This window comes from Dama dama, chromosome 5 (genome assembly GCF_033118175.1).
Source record: "Dama dama isolate Ldn47 chromosome 5, ASM3311817v1, whole genome shotgun sequence".
NCBI classification, from domain to species: domain Eukaryota; kingdom Metazoa; phylum Chordata; class Mammalia; order Artiodactyla; family Cervidae; genus Dama; species Dama dama.
In genome coordinates this window covers 740312-759746 of record NC_083685.1, presented here as the reverse complement: position 1 = coordinate 759746, position 19435 = coordinate 740312, and the positions used below count along the sequence as shown (strand labels likewise).

Below are 19435 nucleotides of genomic sequence, written 5' to 3'. Positions count from 1 at the left end.
CACAGGAACTCGATCCACTCCACAGTAACTGTGATCCGCTCCACAGGAACCCGATCCACTCCACAGTAACTGTGATCCACTCCACAGGAACCTGATCCACTCCTCAGTAACTGTGATCCACTCCACAGGAACCTGATCCACTCCTCAGTAACTGTGATCCGCTCCACAGGAACCCGATCCACTCCACAGTAACTGTGATCCACTCCACAGGAACCTGATCCACTCCTCAGTAACTGTGATCCACTCCACAGGAACCTGATCCACTCTACAGTAACCATGATCCACTCCACGGGAACCCGATCCACTCCACAGTAACTGATCCACTCCATGGGAACCCGATTCACTCTACAGTAACTGTGATCCACTCCACAGGGACCCGATCCACTCCACAGGGACCCGATCCACTCCACAGTAACTGTGATCCACTCCACAGGAACCTGATCCACTCCACAGTAACTGTGATCCGCTCCACAGGAACCCGATCCACTCCACAGTAACTGTGATCCACTCCACAGGGACCCGATCCACTCCACAGTAACTGTGATCCACTCCACAAGGACCCAATCTACTCCACAGTAACTGTGATCAGCTCCACAGGAACCTGATCCACTCCGCAGTAACTGTGATCCACTCCACAGGAACCCGATCCACTCTACAGTAACCATGATCCACTCCACGGGAACCCGATCCACTCCACAGTAACTGATCCGCTCCATGGGAACCCAATTCACTCTACAGTAACTGTGATCCACTCTACAGGAACCCAATCCACTCTACAGTAACTGTGATCCACTCCACAGTAACTGTGATGTGCTCCACAGGGACCCGATCCACTCCACAGTAACTGTGATCCACTCTACAGGGACCCAATCCACTCCACAGTAACTGTGATCCACTCCACAGGGACCCGATCCACTCCACAGTAACTGTGATCCACTCCACAGGGACCTGATCCACTCCACAGTAACTGTGATCCACTCCACAGGGACCCGATCCACTCCACAGTAACTGTGATCCACTCCACAGGGACCCAATCTACTCCACAGTAACTGTGATCAGCTCCACAGGGACCCGATCCACTCCGCAGTAACTGTGATCCACTCCACAGGAACCCGATCCACTCTACAGTAACCTTGATCCACTCCACGGGAACCCGATCCACTCCACAGTAACTGATCCACTCCATGGGAACCCGATTCACTCTCCAGTAACTGTGATCCACTCTACAGGGACCCAATCCACTCCACAGTCAATGTGATCCACTCCACAGTAACTGTGATCTGCTCCACAGGAACCTGATCCACTCCACAGTAACTGTGATCCACTCCACAGGGCCCCAATCCACTCCACAGTAACTGTGATCCACTCCACAGGGACCCAATCCACTCCACAGTAACTGTGATCCACTCCACAGGGACCCGATCCACTCCACAGGGACCCGATCCACTCCACAGTCAATGTGATCCGCTCCACAGGAACTCGATCCACTCCACAGTAACTGTGATCCGCTCCACAGGAACCCGATCCACTCCACAGTAACTGTGATCCACTCCACAGGAACCTGATCCACTCCACAGGAACCCGATCCACTCCACAGGAACTGTGATCCACTCCACAGGAACCTGATCCACTCCACAGTAACTGTGATCCACTCCACAGGGACCCAATCTACTCCACAGTAACTGTGATCAGCTCCACAGGAACCCGATCCACTCCGCAGTAACTGTGATCCACTCCACAGGAACCCGATCCACTCTACAGTAACCATGATCCACTCCACGGGAACCTGATCCACTCCACAGTAACTGATCCGCTCCATGGGAACCCAATTCACTCTACAGTAACTGTGATCCACTCTACAGGAACCCAATCCACTCTACAGTAACTGTGATCCACTCCACAGTAACTGTGATCCGCTCCACAGGGACCCGATCCACTCCACAGTAACTGTGATCCGCTCCACAGGGACCCAATCCACTCTACAGTAACTGTGATCCACTCCACAGGGACCCGATCCACTCCACAGTAACTGTGATCCACTCCACAGGGACCCGATCCACTCCACAGGGACCCAATCCACTCCACAGTAACTGTGATCCACTCCACAGGGACCCGATCCACTCCACAGTAACTGTGATCTGCTCCACAGGGACCCGATCCACTCCACAGTAACTGTGATCCACTCCACAGGGACCCGATCCACTTCACAGTAACTGTGATCCACTCCACAGGGACCCGATCCACTCCACAGTAACTGTGATCCGCTCCACAGGGACCCGATCCACTCCACAGTAACTGTGATCCACTCCACAGGGACCTGATCCACTCCACAGTAACTGTGATCCGCTCCACAGGGACCCGATCCACTCCACAGCAACTGTGATCGACTCGACAGAAACCTGATCCACTCCACAGGAACCCATTCTACTCTGTAGTAACCGGATTCACCCTGTAGCAACCAGATTCACTATGCCATAACAAAGGGGCAGGAGGGAACAGGCCAACCAGGAGGCCCAGTATGGCAGCCACTTGTTTGCTTCCTGCCTCGATGGAGCCCCCAGCTCTGGACACAACTGGGGCCTTTTGTGACCGGCTCCTTTCCCTCAGCGCTGCATGTATAAGGTTCACCCGCGCTGTGCCTCAGATCCGTATTCCCTTTCTCTTACGGGGCCAAACTACTCCACTATACGGATTCCCCACATTTTGTGTTACCTATCCCTCAGCTGATGGACATCTGGGTTGTGTCCACTTCATGGTGGTTAGAAATAATGCTGATAAAAACCACCAGTCAGAGGCATCCCTGGTGGTACAGTGGTTAAGACTCTGCACTTCCACTCCAGGGGATGTGGGTTTGATCTCTGCTTGGGGAACTAAGATTCCACACGATGCATGGCACAGCCAAAAAGTAAAAATGAATAATCACAAGATTTTCTGTGATGAGGTCTCTTTTCAGGTGATGAAAATGTTTCAAATTCGATGCCATGAATCTACTCCTGAACACTGCACTCCCAGTGTGCAAAAAAGGGCACATGGACTTTGCGTTTGTTGCTCTGTAGTCACTAAGTCCCGTCTGACTCTAGTGACCCTGTGGACTGTAGCCCTCCAGGCTCCTCTGTCTATGGGATTCTCCAGGCAAGAATACTGGAGTGGGTCGCCACTTACTTCCTCCAGGGGATGGAACCTGCGTCTCCTACTTGACAGGCAGATTCTTTACCATTGAGCGACCTAGGAAGCCCAATGTGAACTGTATCTGTATACTTCAATTAAGATGAAGAGGAGGAACACAGACACTTTGTCCCCTTTGTCCAATTTCCCGCAACAGTGGCACTTTGTAAAACTATAGTATCCTAACACAGGAAGATGTGTGCCCGTCTGAGTGTCCGGTTTAAACTCTACAACCGTTTTCTCACCAGTTCAGCCACCCCCGCGGGCACGACCTGGTGCAGCGCCAACAGCACAGGCCCTCGTGCCAGCCCTCAGCAGCTGCCAAGGGGACCCCGTCTCTAATGATACAGCCACTGTGAACACTGGATAAAGCACAAAGCAGGCACGGCTCTGCCCTTCAGCAGGCTGAGGGCGTCGGCGTGTGGAGCACGGCCACGCAGACCCCTTCCTGAGCATGCTTCCCACCACATCCTTTGGTTCTTCTCCCAGTTCATCACTTTTGTCTGGTTAACCATCTGGGAGGAGACTGGCCCACCGCGTCTTTCGTCTGAAGTCTTCTGCAGCGTGTATCACAGGGGTCTCCTGTCAGGATTAAGGAGCTGCACCCTCCCCTCTCGTTTCCATCCAGCCTCAGCAGGAAAGGCTCTCTCTTCACATTCACGGTGACTACCTATAGTTTTCAACTTAACTGTATGTCTTTCCCCTTCCAAGTTTCCCTTTCTGCTTTACCAACACATAATTGACATGTTCTCCTCCTCTTTTGAGTTCTGTTTTGCTGGATGCTTGGGTTGATTTTTGTATGTTGTCTGGGTTTTTGTTTGTAGTGTCCACCTCATTCCAATTTTTCCTATTGATGTGAAATTGACAAACTATTTCTATTGTTTCAGCACCAACTTTTACAATTATTATACATAATTAATTAAACAAAGTATAAAGTGTATCCATATGTAAACCTCTCCCCTAAATGTGAGGACCTCAGACCCCTCTCTAAGCATCTTCTAAAGGAGGTTTCTCCGCACGTGACAGGCCCGGGTCTGTGCTATTACCTCTTGCTGACTCAGCGTGGTTTGGTCCCTGTCCATGGCACGCTCACAGAGCAGGCCTGCACAAGGAGGTGGGGCAGAAAACGCGGGGGAGCAGCCTCGGGGACCCCGACACAGATCCCGGCTCTGTCGCTGCTCTGTCTCCTCGGCTACTGTGCGCACCCTATGCAGGACTCCGAATCAAACGATATCACGGACTGGGGACCTGTGGAGGGCAGCCCCGAGGACTATGGGACGGAGGGAATCTCTGTTCACAGAAAGGATTCCCAGCCATGCCCCTTCTGACACGGGGCCAGAGCACGCTGTGCCAGGGGCTGCCCTGGACACTAAGACATGCAGCAGCACCTCTGGTCTCTGCCTGTTGGACGCCAGGAGCCCGCCCGCACAAGCTGTGACAGCCCTCAGGGTGCAAAGCTGCTGAGAATCACTGGCTTAGACTTACACCTGTGGATACCCTTGTGTGGAAAATGCTGCTTCTCCCATTTAGACCTGGTACCTTGGGAAGGATGGTCTGAGAGGTCAGAGAAGGTGGTGAGGGAAAGCAAGCCTGTCTGTGTGTTCACCTCCCTTTCAGGGAGGGCCCCCTTGGCTCTGCTGGCGGCTCTGCACCTGAGGCACTGACATCCCAACCAGCTTGTAACTCCATCCCGGAGTCTACCGAGTGCTTCCGCCTTGACAGACAGCTGTTCTGAGACCACCTTCTGGCCTCTGGTGTCCTGCGCCACACGGGCTGGGGTGTGGCGCCCGTGGAACCTGCCCTGTGGAGCCCTGGGCTCCCCCGGCCACCACCCCCTCACCCCCTCTGCTCCAGGCCGTCCCTGTGATGCCAGCCACACTTCTGACTTTAGCCTCCACGCTTCTCAGCCTCCTGCTCCCAAGGCCTCTTGTCTAGGCTCCGCTCTGGGTAACGCCTTCAAAAGCAGCTTCCAGTCCACAAGCTCTGTGTCCGGCTGACTGACCTGTTTATCACCCACACGCTTCTCTCCCAGTAACTCTACTGTCACGCCTGCAGGCTCTCTGCAGTTACTTGTCACATCTGCTTGGCCACTCCCGATACAGGGCCACAGTGCTCATCCCCTCAGAAGTCCAGACCCCACCTCCTTCAGCGCCTGAATCCACACCTGACGAAGCAACGGCCCTGGAGATCTCCAGACCTGGTCGCTGTTGCTGCTCCTCTGGGAGGCATGCCTGCTTCCCTCCAAGCCTGCTGACTGCACACACCGTCGGACCTGGATCTGCAATTCCCACAGGCCTGCCCTGGAGACGCCCCTCCAGCCCGCCCCAGTCTCCGGCACAGCTGGAGGTACCAAGGGCGCCATACCCATCCTGCATGGACGGGCCCCGCAGCCCAAACAGAGTCCACCCAGGACCCAGTCATCCGGGGGGCAGGGCTCCTAAGCACCCCGTCTTCCAAACAGCCAAAACCAGGGCTGATTTTAAAGCTGTTCTCATACACACAACATAAAACACTCCAGTTTAAAAGCATGCAGTTTAAAAGCCCGGCCACACCCACAGTCAGCAGTGTTTCCTGTGACTAGCCCAGGCCACCTGCAGGTGTCTGGTGGGCTCTGGACTGCCTTTGGGTGCCCCGGCCAGACCTTGGCCCCGGGGCCCACACTCTGGGGCACAGCAATAGGGCCAGAGCGGCCTGAATTCCATGGCGGCGCTCAGAGGTGTTTAAAAGGGCACACAGCTGCCTCAGGCAGACCAGGCCCCAGAGGTCACGGGGGAGTTCTGCAGGGGCAGCAGTGAGACACGCGGGCAGAGGCCACAGCAACGCCCTCCGTGCCGCGCAGGAGCCCAGGCCCCTCGGGGGCTGACACAGGACGCAGCCAAGGTCGGGCCAGGGAGGGTGCAGGCTGGCACCAGCACTTCCCTGCTGGGCCGACAGTCTCGGGAGTGAGGCTGCAAATCATGCTAAGATCATCCAATTCAAAACTGTACTTTACTATAAAATCTAAGTTTGTGATAAAGCCAGCGTAGAAAGTATTACATGACAAGGAGGCAGAGCAGCCTTCTGAAAGCCACCCTGTGTGTGCCCACTTGTGTGCACGTGTGTGACTGTGTGTGCCTGTGCACGTGTGTGCTTGTGCTAACAAGAGGGGACACGGAGCTCACGATGAAGATCCAAGCAGGGAGCCAGGTGTCACAAGGCAGGACTCAGTAAGGAGAAGAAACGCAGCTCTGGGAGAGGGGGTGGCTGGGGGCACAGGGGTGCGGCCAGTCTCGGAGCAGAGTGAGAGGACCTGACCAAGGACATGGGCCGACAGCCGCGCACCGGGGCCATGGCGGCCCTGCTCACGGGGTTCCCGGGAGGGCTGCGAGACCAAACACGTGGGCACACCGCACCGTGTACACGAGCATTCACACTGGCTTCAGTTTAACAGCCCAAACTCAAACAACCCGCCTGTCCTTCAAGGCTGAGTGAATGAACGAACCGTGGCCCCGGAAGGTTCTTCAGCAGGGAACAAGGACGAATGATACGCACAACCTGGAGGCTCTAAGGGCATTGTGCCAAGTGAAAAAGCCAGTCTCAAAAAGATAAATGTTGCACGACTCCATTGATGCAACACTTGCAAGAGATTACTGAGGCCAAGAACAGATGAGCGGTTGCCCGGCTCAGGGCTGAAGGGTGGAGCCAGGACAGTCCACGGGTGGGGAGGCTCCGCATGCTGCCGCCATTCCACATGTGACAGGACCTCCCCGAGCCACACACGTGCACACATGAAAGACTGGCCATGTGCGTGAAGTCGGCCTGAGTGCAAGGCACTGTGTGGCTCTGGCGACACAACTAGGATGTTACGGGAGAGGCATATGGGGACTCGGTTCCTCTGCAATTGCCAGAGGGGCCAGGAGCGCGCTGCAGGCCTCTCCCCACCCTCCCCAGGAGAGGAGGGCCAAGGCCTGGGGCCGGGCTGGTCCTGGAGGGGACCTAGGCCGGTCCTGGAGCGGACCGCTGCCCCTGGAGGGAGAGGGGCGGAGGAGCCCTCAGACAGAACGGTTTCCATCTGGCCCACAGAGCACAGCCCCTGGGCTGGGATCCCAGGCTACCCCCCCACCCCCCCTCTGGAGGCAGAGGCTGGGAGTCCCCTGCTCCGCCCGTGTACTCACTCTGCGGAGTGGCCGTGGACACGACGGCCATGTTGTGGGGGGCCATCCCCGAGGTGCCAGGAGGCGGCTGCCCCGACAGCGGCATTGGCTGGCCCATGGCTCCCAGGCCGCCCATCCCGCCCAGGGCCTGGCCCGGACCCCGAGCAGGCAGGCCAAGGCCAGCGGCTCCCGCGGCGGGCCCTCCCGTCAGGCTCTGCAGCGCGTTCATGGGGTCTGCGGGGCACAGGGCGTGCGTCTCAGGGCAGTGCGCCCTGACCCGGGCCAGGAAGCCTTCCTGAGTCCACGCTTCCTCCCACCTCAGGCATGATGCGCTCAGGGCCTCAAAAGCTGAGCGGCCAGGGCCCCTCTCGGCAGGAGCCCAGCCCACAGCAGGCCTGGGACAGAGGCGAGCCAGCCCGTGGGGCTCCGCCCCTCTTGGATGGAGGCCCCTCCCGGGGGTGAGACACAGCTGCACATCTACAGAAAACAGGGTCGAGGACCCTTCTCCAGTCAGCAGAGCCTGGGGGCCGGCCTCCCCCCAGGGAGGTGACAAGTCCCGTGCGCACCAGAAGCCCGCCTCTGCTAAGTCTGGGCACGACCCCACGGAGGAGCAGCTCTCGGGAAAGAGCCCTGAGAACAAGTGTGGGAAGGCCTGCGATGCTAGGCCAGCAGCCAGTACCTGGGAGGAGCCGAGGCTCCGTCACAACAGCCCACGGCCACCCGCAGGCAGAGGAGCCCGGCTGGCACCCTGCCACAGAACCTGGCGCCCTAGGGTGCTGCGTCCAACGCCAGAGCCCAGACGCCCTCCGGCCGGGTGCACTGAGCCCACCCTGCCGCCCGCAACCCCCAGCACGAGCAGCCGAGGAAAGGCAGCCGTCCCCCAGCTAGTCCCACCCGGGTGCCGGGGTCAGCTAAACCCCTTCACTGGCGGCCTGCTCAGCGAGACCTGGGCTAAATCAACAGGGCTCCCGTGTGACAAAACCTTGCAATTAAAAAGCAGAATGATGACAACTCAACTTGCAAAGAAACTTCGTAACTTAAACTGAATTCACAGCTGCTCTCTAGGAAACGCCACCACGGGTGACTACCCTGAGAGCGCCGCTGTGCACACTAGCCCCTCCCAGAGCCCGACGCTCCAGACAGCACCCCAACTGCCACGCGGGGCGGGAGGCACGGAGCGGGGCGCTGCGGACGTCGGGGTAGGGGGTCGGGAGGGGCGTCCCTCTGGGAACCTGCTCCTCCCGGCACAGAGCGACCCCACGCACAGCTCCCAGCACCCCGGCCCTGCCGCCCACGCCGAGGTGGGAAAAAACTTCAGAAAGGAGAAACTCTTACCACTGACAGACGCTTGAGACTTCTTGTTATCTGTATTAAAAAGAAGAAAAACGAAAAGCAACCAAAGTAAACAGTTTTATATAATCACATATTTCCACGCTAAGTCAGTGCTGTAGGCATTTGCCCAGAGGTCATTTACTAACACTGACCCAACTCTGCCTAGAAACTAGACAAAACACACTTCAGGGCTTCAGCGTCTGTGCGTGTGAACACATGTGTACGTGCGTGTCCAAACCCCGGCAGCGTTGACGCATGGGAGGCTGAGGGTGGCCAGGGGCTGAGAGCCCTCTGTTTCCAGCCCCTTCTGGGGTGGTATCCACAGTTTCCGGATGAGGAAACTGAGTCTGTCCAAGACTGCTTAGAAGCTGGATCCAGCCAGCCCTGGTGCTGGTGGGGAGTTGCCACAGCAGTTCCACCCTCTCCTGGGGTGAGGCAGCCGTGGGCACCCCCCAAAAGGGAAGTGCCAGGGCCAGCTCCCAAGTGGGCCCTGTAGCCCTTCAGGTCGAGCCCTTGCCAGGACAGACAGCTCATGACCTAGTCTTCTGGTGGTGGCTCCTCTTGTTCCAAACACCATGGGACCACCCAAACATGGCAAAGAAAGTGAAGTCAGTCTAAGAAGTCGGTGTGGGAGGGTGCAGTGGCCCTGCAGGGACTCCGGGGCCCCGGCGCCGCCCTGCAGGGACTCCGGGGCCCCGGCGCCTCCCTGCATCTGAGGTGAGGGATGGTGGAGCCGCGGCCGCCCCACAGGGCTGTATGGGAGGTGCTGCCTCCTGTGGGTGCACACGGCGGGCCGGCAGGAGGCGCTGTGGCTGGAAGCCCAGAGCGGCCCCGAAAGGAGTCGGGATGCGGGCCGGGCCTCACCAGGGCAGGATACGGGCGGTGCTGAGGAAGCTTGCCCCAGAAGCATCCAGCCTGAACATGGTTAGGTCCAGCCTCCGTGGGTCAAAGAAAAAAACCCAGATATCAGGGAAGGAAGTGTCTGTTCCAGGGTGGACTCTGCGCGTTTGGGAACCGCCTAGAGATCAAAGCAGCAGTCCTTGAATAGGGGAGGTCAAGCAGACAGGCAGCAAGAGCAGTCCAGCCCAGAACCCTGGACACCAACACCTCCCTCAGGCCACACCAGCAGGGTCCAGGCTGAAGCTCTGGGAGGCTGGGAAATACCGGACCAAGTGCAAAGCCATGAAGAACCTCCCAAAAAGCCGGCACTATCCACACAGCCCTCCTGCAGTGACCACCACCACCCAGAGATGTGACGTTTTACTTACGGATGTCTCGAAAATGAATAATGAGCCTGGCCACCAGAGAGAGGTATTCGTCCTGAAAGTAAAAACAGGAAGCAGTTGAAGCTCAGAGCAGAAGTGAGGGGGAGCGATGCCCCTTCCCGCTCCAGCCCCTCTGAGGTCCTCCCGGGGGCAGAAAGGCAACTGCGCCGTCTGTCCGTCCAGTCAGCTCTGCCTCCACTGGAATCCATCCCTCGGGAAAGGCCGGCAGAGCGTGGCTCCCACAGGCCAGAGAAAGGCACACAGAAACACAAACCAGGAAGGTAGCCAGACAGTGGAAGCCGCTGCTCCTCCAGCCCACTATGAACCCTACAAGGGTGGGGGGCGCCTCAGACACCCCTCCTTCCACAGCGGGGCCGGCCCAGCGTCACAGGGCATCTCAGAAGCAGACCCGGGAGGGCCGGCCCCTTCAGTCTTTGCTCTATTTGGAGACGTACTTTCGCTTTTCCCACGGCCTGTTGCAGTTGCATGACTGCCGTAGTATTTACATGCAAATCTGGCTGGCCACCCTCCCACCCCTTGTGAGTTCACTGCGAGGTCAGGGCGAGGGCACAGCGCCACTCAGGGCGGCAGGTGAAGGCCCCTGCCCACAGCCCTCCTGGTTCCTGCGATGCCGGACCCGCCCAGCAGGGCCTGCCTTCCACGGATTGTCCTCTTTGTAACCAAGGACACTCACTCCCAGGCGTTCCAGAGAAATCACTACTGTGAGCCTGTCCTGGGGGCAACGAAGGGATGTTTGTAACTAAACTCTTCTTTCAGAGAAGTTGGACCACCCCGCGAGGCAGAGAGAGCAGAGCTTTGGCCCGCCTGCTCTCTCAACCCCCTCCTAAGTCACCGTGATGCAGCCAGAGGAGCGACCCCTCAACTGGGACCCACCGCAGGGCAACAGCTCTCAGGGAGATACGCCAAGGGGGTGTCTCAGAGGACTCAACACATAACTCACTTTCTAACCCCGTCAGTCCTCATCCATCTCAAAACGCCGCCAGTGTGTCCTTAGCCGGGGAATCAGAGGAAAACGGGGGAAAGGCCCAGGAGGCCTCAGGGCAGGTAGTGAGGGGTGGGATGTGAGGAAGGGGTGCTCAAACGTCCCCTCCTGATGCCCCTCAATTTCTGGGAGGAAAGGGGTCCCCAAATCACCTGAGCAGGCTGGCCCCTGAAGGGCAGCAGGGTGGCAAGTGGGGAGCAAGGAAAGTGGGGTTTCTAAAGGAAGCTCAGAAACGAGGTGGCCAGGGGGAGGAGACGGGGACGGGGAGCCAGCCAGGTCAAGAGCTGACTCTCTGTAAGGCCGTGGCCAACTTCTGGGTCAGAGAAACCTCAAAAGGATTTGCTGAGCTTTTTCGACTTCCAAATCAAGAGCAAGCCGGTTACAAAGCAATCAGTTTACTAAAAAAATCCACAAACAACAAATGCTGGAGAGGGTGTGGAGAAGAGGGAACCCTCTAAACCTGTTGATGGGAACATAAACTGGTGCAGCTACTATGGAAAACAGTGTGGAGGTTCCTCCAAAAAAAACTAAAAATAGAACTACTATTGATCCAGTAATCCCACTCCTGGACACATATCTGGAGAAAAATGTAACTTGAAAAGATACACGCCCCCCAGCATTCACAGCAGCACTGTTCACCTCAGCCAGGATGGGGAAGCAGCTAGGTGTCCATCTGCAGAGCAGCAGGCCAAGAAAACGGTGCACGCGTACACAACGGAGTATAGTCACAAAAAGAACGAAATAATGCTGTTTGCAGCAACACAGATGGCCCTAGAGGTGACCATACTAAGCCAAGTGAAGTCAAACAGAGAAAAACAAATCCTACATGCTATCATCTAGAATCCAAAATATGACAAACTCATCTATCAAGTAGAAACAGACTCACAGACATACCACAGGCAGACCTGTGGTTGCCAAGGGGGTGAGGGTAGGGCAGGGAAGGACTGGGAGACGGGGCTGAGCAGGTGCAAACCATTATGCACAGAGCGGACAAACAAGGCATACAGCACAGGCAACTGCGCTAAGTACCCCATGATGCGCTGTAACGGAGAAGAACATGAGAGAGAACACACGTTTGTGTAACCGAATCACTTTGCTGCAGAGGCAAAGAAGCACACTGTGAACCAGCTACACTTGAATTAAAAACACAGCGACAGACGCTCTTCCTCTGACACGAGGTCCAGGCGCGTGTTCCCAAAGCCCCGGGCACAGAGAGGGGCACGACCACCCGACAGGAGAAGAGGGTGCAGGGCGTGGCCGGCACGCGGCCGCCACGGGGCACTCCTGTGGGTCAAACCCCCGTGGGCCGACGGTCCGCCCCTCCAGCCCCCAGGGCGGCTGCCTGACCCCCCCAGTCTAGACTGGCCTCCCCAGGTGGGCGAGCTCCTGGCCCCCAAGCAGACACACGAGTTACGGGCCCACTCCTGCTCCAAGGCGCCCTTCCCAGGGCAGCCTCAAAAAGGACGAGGAGGTGCACCCTCTCGTCCTCACTCTGGGTGTGGCCGGGCACGGTGCAGCCCGGTGCTCTGCAGACCCACCTGTGTCCCTCACGCCTGGGGGGAGGCGCTGCTAGCGGGCTGGGGTGTGGGGACTCAGGGCACACAGACAGGCCGAGGCTTCCTGCGGCTTACACACTGGGTCCAGCCCATCCATGTCTCGGCCAGGGCAGAGGACGCCTCCCCTCACCAAGTGGAGGCCGGAGCCTGACACCCAGGCTGCAGGTGAAACGCCTCAGGCTACATGCTAGATGCTCCACTATTAGACCTTCCATATAAGACTTGAGGAATCTGAACACATGTATCTGCTTTATATCTGCACAAGAAAGGCTGCAGATCAACAATTAAACCCCAGAGATATCAGGAAGTGGGCTGGAAAGGAGACCTACTGCCTTGTTATACAGCTTTCACATTGGAAGTATATAAATCTTTTACCAAACTGAAGATAAAGCCACAACAAAAGAACAATTTTTAAAAATGCAAAATCAACCCAACATATGAGTTGACACAAGTTGGTGTTGAATCACATGGAAAAGGGTTTTTCGGACTGATCATCTTAAAAAACAAAAAGCAAAAACGTCCTCAGAGGAAGGAGTACATGTTAAGGACACATACAGCTGCAAAGAAACCCTAAACGTCATCCCGCATTTTGTCATTTGCTACCAATACTAGCGGTGATACTGGTCTGTTCATTCTGAAAGTCCTTTAAAGAAGTAATTATGCCAACAACATCAGAAGGCGAGAGATTCACATCGGAGAAGAGATATATGCTTAAAATGAAAGTAAAACTCTGTACTTAGAAATATCAATGTGAAATTACGGGGTTTTGAGATTGCTATAGCTTCAAAACAAGGGGGAACATAGCAAAGGACTGAAATGCCCTGGGCCCACGACGCGGCTGCAGAAGAGAAGTGGCCGAACTCCACCCCGGGCCACCATTCCACAGGAAGGTGTTCCTGAGGGTCCCCAAAGGCTGTGTTTCAGGCAACCAAGAAGCCCTGGTCGATGCAAGAAAACCTTTCTTGGCAAGAAAATTCCACCTAATAAATGTAGAAGAAAAGCCAGAATTCAGGATGATTACCAGTTTGCAGCGCCCAGTTAAATGATGGAATCATTAGATGGTAAGTGGACAGGATACTTCATAAAAAAGTCAGGCTGTCCCTGTCCCAACTCCTGACCAACTGTGGCCTTGTGGCAACACCAAGACACCCAGAAATATCATACATACAACAATGAGGCACCACCTCCCACATACTCTTGCTAACAAGACTCCTGCATACTGTGCTCCCCTGACCCAATAGCCAGGTCACAAGAAACACGGGGCAGGCAGGCCAAGGGAAGGCTGCTGGTGGGAACACGGTGGTAAACAGTCTGTCACTGAGCACTCAGAGGACCTGAAGGAGCTGCTGAGAAAGCACACATCTTCTTCGAGAACACAGATGTCACCAGAAACAGGATGCTGGGAGAGAGGCAAATGCTACAGGTACTTCTGGGGAGGGCTCGGGGAATGCAGAATGCATGACCAGAAACGAGAGCAGGGAGAAGCCCTGCCAGCCTGCGCAAACATCTAGCTGCACAGGCCACGAGCCGAGTGGAAGGCGGACCCGAGAGGCGATGAGCAGAGTGGGGGAGGGCCGGCTGGCCGACAGGGAGACGCGAGAGGGGAGAAAGAAGCCCAGGGAAGAACTGCTGAGCGGAAAGGAACCTGGGCCCAATTTGGAAAATTCCCAGGCTGTCTGAGTCACAGAAAAACCAACAGGAAAACCAGGAGATTCACTGGAGGAATGTGTGCTCTGGAGAGGAGGCTGAGGGTGTGGCTGGACAGACTGCCGGGCCGAGGAGCCAAGGCACGCGAGGAATCCTCTGGGTCACCTCACAGACGCCAGGACGGGGGGGAAATTACAGGGGTGAAAGCTCTGTGGGGACCTCCTGTCTGACGGGGGCTCTCTCACACACACAAGGCCCACAAGGGTTAGAGTGTCCTACGGCAGAGACACTGTCGACTTGGGCCAAAGGGGAGACAGGGTAGCATTTTAAAAGGGTGTCAGGCTCCCAAAGTCTACATGCAGCAAACAGGTAAAACCGCTAAACTCCTGGCTGCAAACAGGACCACCAGGGGAGAGCCTTGGGCCACGAGGCCAAAGTCATGAGCCCAGAGTCCCCCGAGTCTGTGGGAACCCGTCCAGCAGCTACAGGAAGCAAACACCCCGTCTCTCTAGACCGGCCCACTCCGGGCACTTTATACAGCTGCCTCGCGCAACGCGTGCCCTCTGGTGACTGCGTCACTGGGCTCAGCGTGATGCTCCCGAAGCCCAGGCGTGCTGGACCACCTCCAAGTACTTCATTCTGTCACACAGTCCATCCTGCGGACAGCCCGCATTCTGGTCCCCACTAGTCAGGTGGCACACGCGTGGGGGCTCCCCCTTTCTGGCTGCAGTGAGTGACGCTACCAATGTCTGTGCACACAGGGCACCTGTCTGATTTCTGAGGGATCGCCACCGTGGCTGCCCCACTGTGCCCTCCCTCCAGCGGTGTCTGGTATTTCTAACTTCTCACCAGTGCTCCTCAGATGAACAAGCAGTATTCATCTATTTTTATTACCGCCATCACGAATGTGAAGCTATATTTCACGGTGGTTTGGATTTGCTTTTCCCTAATGACTAGTGACACTGAGCGTCTTGTCATGTGCTTCTTGGCCATCTGAATATCTTCTCTGGAGAAATGTCTATTCAAGTTCTTTACCCATGTCTGATTTAGGGTGTCTGGCTCCTTTTGTTGTAGAGTTGTGGTTCTTTACATAATGTGGGTTCCAGTCCCTCATCAGATACATGGTTCCCATGTATCTCCCACTTCAACCACTTATCTCCAACCATACATCGTTCTCCCACTTCATAGGTCTTTTTACCCTCTTTGTGGTGTCCTTTGATACACAATAGTTTTTGATTTTTTTAACTTTAAACTTTTTTATTTTGCAGTAGAGTACAGACTAACTCTGTACTATGTTTAACAATGTTGCGGTGGTTTCAGGGGACGCAGGCACACACACATGCATCCACCCCATAGTTCTTAGTTTTGACGGAGGCTTTGTTGCTTGTGCCTTTGGTATCATGTGTAAGAAACCACCGCCTAATCTGAGGTCACAAAGATTCATGCCTGCATCTTCTTCTAGGGCTTCTACAGTCTAACTCTTAGATGTCTGAGTATGGTTCGCGGCTGGGTTCCCACTTCAGTATTACACGTGTGGTAACGCAGCTGTTCTCTTCCAAGACTTGGCTAGGATGGGCCCTGGAGCTTCCCCAGGACCGTCTGTCGGCTCCCATGAAGCCTGTGTGCAAGCTCCCCTCCTGCGCTGGAAACTGCCAGTCCCCAGGCCAGCGCCCTCAGCACCAGACCTGCGCCAAGTGTCATGCTGTCATTCACGTAATGTTACATCTTACCTTCAGACACCATAAAATAGTTCAGACATACAAAAAATGATTAACATGACAAATGACAGTGGGCCCCATACCCAGTTTAAATTAAAAACTAAGATTGAACGAAGAAAGCCAGCAAGGCGGTCCCCATGCCGCTTGGCCCACACCTCGGTTCTTCACGGCTGAAGTGGAGCCAGTCCCAGGGACTGCACGGAGTGTTCGTAAAGCGCTCTCTCAGCATGGAAACAGAGCCACCGAAAACCAGGGAACAGCATTTCCGCGGAGGGCACCGAGCAAGCCTGCCAATGCAGGGGGGTGCAGCAGGAGGCCGGCTGGCCCCGCCGACCGCTGGCCACGAGCGGGCCTTCCCGGCAGGCCTCAGCAGCTGTTGGGAGGAAAATGCTCATCTTTTCACGTCATTTGCAGTTGTCAATGTACACAGTTGTGCTCTTCTCAGATACCTGTCCCTGATCAAAGAAGGACAGCAGAAGATGTCTTCAGGTTCAGTTAAAGGCCGACCGCAGGCTTGTGGGTCCATAAGCAGGGCTGGAGAAGGCGGGGCCACCTGCTCAGCCGTGCGTGCACCCTCCCCTCTCCCAGGCGGTGCTCCTGCTGGTTCAGCCCAGCGGGACGTCTGTGCTCCCCTGGCCTGTCTCTGACAAGCCTCCAGGCTGCCTCCCAATTCCAACACTCCTGGCCTTGGTGCCTGGGTTTCACCTTGGCCCCCACCATGGGAACTCACGCTTCAAACCAGAGACATGCACTACACGTGCACGGGACTGGACACCATGCATAAGAGCTGGGCCGTGTTTAACATACAAGCTTCATCTAAAAACTCCCACAGAGGGTGGTCCGCCATCAACAAGGTGGTGACCAGAGGAAACACTGTCAACATTCACAAGTGCACCTATGGAGTGGGCTTCAAGAAGCATGCCCCTTGGTCACTCCAAGAAATCAGGAAATTCGCCGAGAAGGAGAGGGGAACCCCTGATGTGTGCAACAACACCAGGCTCAACAGAGCTGTCTGGGCCAAAGGGACACGGAACGCCCCACACCGATCCGTGTGCAGCTGTCCAGAAAACGTGGTGAAGACCCACCGAACAAGTTCTACATGCTGGCTACCTACGTGCCTGTTACCACTTTCAAAAACCTACGGTTACTTTGGATGAGAACTAACTGCTGATTGTCCAACAAAGTTACTAAACTTCAAAAAAACCCAAAAATAAATTAAAAAAAACAACCAAATGGTAAGCAAACATCAGCAATGCACATAGCTGTGATGAGCCCCTTCACGCACGCAGCATAGAGGTTGGCACCCTAGCCCTCCCAAGCCTTCAGAGTGCTCCAGCTGTGATCACACCACACCCCCAGGCACTGTGGTTTCTGCTTCCCTCAGTCTATCCGAGGCAGAGCGCATACCCCCCTACAGGAATTCAGGTGTTAAGAATTAAACTGGGTGTTTGGATGTCTTTTGCTTTCCGAGGTGGGGGGCAGTGAAGGAAAGTTGGCAGGCTCTGACTACAGGCCCCCGGGTGGGAGAACGCCTGGGCAAGTCCCCCGGGAGCTGTGTGCCTGAGTCGCCCCGGCTGCACCCTGGGCCGAGCAGCCCTGTGCCTGCTTCCGGGGCCTTGAAAGGGGTGTTCGCTCCACACCCCGCCCAGCCCAGAGTCGGGAGAGACACTGTCACGGCTCTAGGCCACGCCTCCCTGGGGCAGCTCCTCACACAGCGCCAGACAGACAGCAGTGCTGGGCAGCAAGCAGGGCATTTCCAAAGGAGACGACTCAGTGAGCCCTCCCTAAGGTTCTCACCTCATCTCATCCCCCAACACCAGCAAACTACACACTCAGTAAGAGACGTGTCTCCAAAACGTGAAAAGAGCTCTTCAATAGAAACACTAATGACTCAATTTTAAAACGGGCAAAGGGGCTGAACAAACATTTCTCTAAAGAAAATATACAAATGACCAATAAACACAGTAAGCCATCTGGGAATGCAAATCAAAACCACACCGAGGGGCTACCTGGTGGTTCAGTGGTTAAGAGCCTGCCTGCCAGTGCAGGCGACACGGGTTCCATCCCCCGTCTAAGATCCTAGGCGTCACAGGGCAACGAAGCCTGCCGCCACAACTCCTGGGCCCGAGCTCTAGAACCTGTGAGCCACAGCCACTGAGGCCCACGCACACGAGAGCCGGAGCCCTGCAGCCAGAGAGGCCACCACAGCGAGAAGCCTGCACACGACAACTAAGGAGCACCCCCGACTTGCTGCAACTAAGGAAAGTCTGCAACAGCAATGAAGACCCAGAACAGCCATGAATTAATTAATTTTTAAAAAACCACAATAAGATACCACTTCACACTCACTATGAAAGCTACAATAAAACAGTAACGAGTACTGATGAGGAATGGAGAAGCTGGAACAAAATACACCCCCAGTGAGAATGTAAAATGGTGCAGCTGCTTTGAAAACAATTTGGCAATTCCTCAAAAGGTTAAACAGAACTACCATCTGATCCAGCAACTTCTTACCCAGGTATATACCAAAGAGAAATGAAAACATACATCCCCAGGAAAGCTGGCACACAGAAGTTCAGAGTAGCACTACAGCCAGAAAGCAGAAACAGTCCAGATGTACATCAAATGATGGATTTGTTGTTGCTCAGCTGTGTCCGACTCTTTGCGACCCCATGGACTGCAGCACGCCAGGCTCCCCTGTCCTTCACCATCTCCCGGAGTTTACTCAAACTCACGTCCACAGAGTCGGTGATGCCATCCAACCATCTCCTCCTGTCATCCCCTTCTCCTCCCACCTTCAATCTTTCTCAGCATCAGGGTCTTTTCTAATGAGTCAGTTCTTCGCATCAGGCAGTCAGAGTATTGGAGCTTCAGCGTCAGTCCTTCCAATGAATATTCAGGACTGATTTCCTTTACAATTGACTGATTTGATCTCCTTGTAGCCCAAGGGACTCTCAAGAGCCTTCTCCCACACCACAGTTTAAAAGCATCAATTCATTGGTGCTCATCCTTCTTTACGGTCCAGTTCTCACATCCATACATGACTACTAGAAAAACCATAGCTTTGACAATGATGGATGGATAAATAAAATGTGGTACATCTATGCAATGGAATATTACTTGGCAATAAAAAGGAACAAAGTACATTCCACAACATGGCTCATAGATAAACACTGAAAATATTTTACTAAGATGCCAGTCACAAAAACACATATTTTACGATTGCATTTATATGAAAAGTATAGGACAAGCAAATCGATAGCAACAGAAAAGCAGCTAGGTGGCTGCCTAGGGCTGAGGAGGATGGGGAGTGCAGCTAATAGGCACAGAGTTTCTTTAGGAGAAGCTCTAGGGAGAGCACTGGGGGCCTAGTGGTCAGGATTCCGGGCTTTCACTGCCAGGATCCAGGTTCAATCTCCAGTCAGGGAACTGACATCCCACAAGCCAAGCAGTGCCATCACAAAAAGGAAAAGAAAGAAAAGAAAATCCCCTGAAACACATCATGGTGATGACTGCACAACTCTGTGAAGGCCCTAAAGACGACTGAATTTGCAGACTTTACATGGGTGAATTGTATAATATATGAATCAGGGCTTGATAAGGCTGTTAAAAAAGA

The 19435-nt window shown here is 55.0% G+C and overlaps 1 protein-coding gene across 3 annotated transcripts in view; it reads right to left on the bottom strand.

Annotated features, from left to right (window-relative positions):
* Nucleotides 1–19435, bottom strand: part of MED15 (mediator complex subunit 15) — a 46749-nt gene that overhangs the window by 10293 nt on the left and 17021 nt on the right. For 2 of the 3 annotated variants that reach the window (XR_009692771.1, XM_061141359.1), the window contains exons 3-5: nucleotides 9899–9950; nucleotides 8634–8663; nucleotides 7320–7532 (exon numbers count right to left, since the gene is read on the bottom strand). Coding sequence is in view for 2 of the 3 variants with exons in the window: in XM_061141359.1 (XP_060997342.1) it covers nucleotides 7320–7532; nucleotides 8634–8663; nucleotides 9899–9950 (295 nt within the window). In the remaining variant the exon portion in view is untranslated. The remainder of the gene's footprint in view (nucleotides 1–7319; nucleotides 7533–8633; nucleotides 8664–9898; nucleotides 9951–19435) is intronic. The other variant, XM_061141360.1, reaches the window with a different exon arrangement.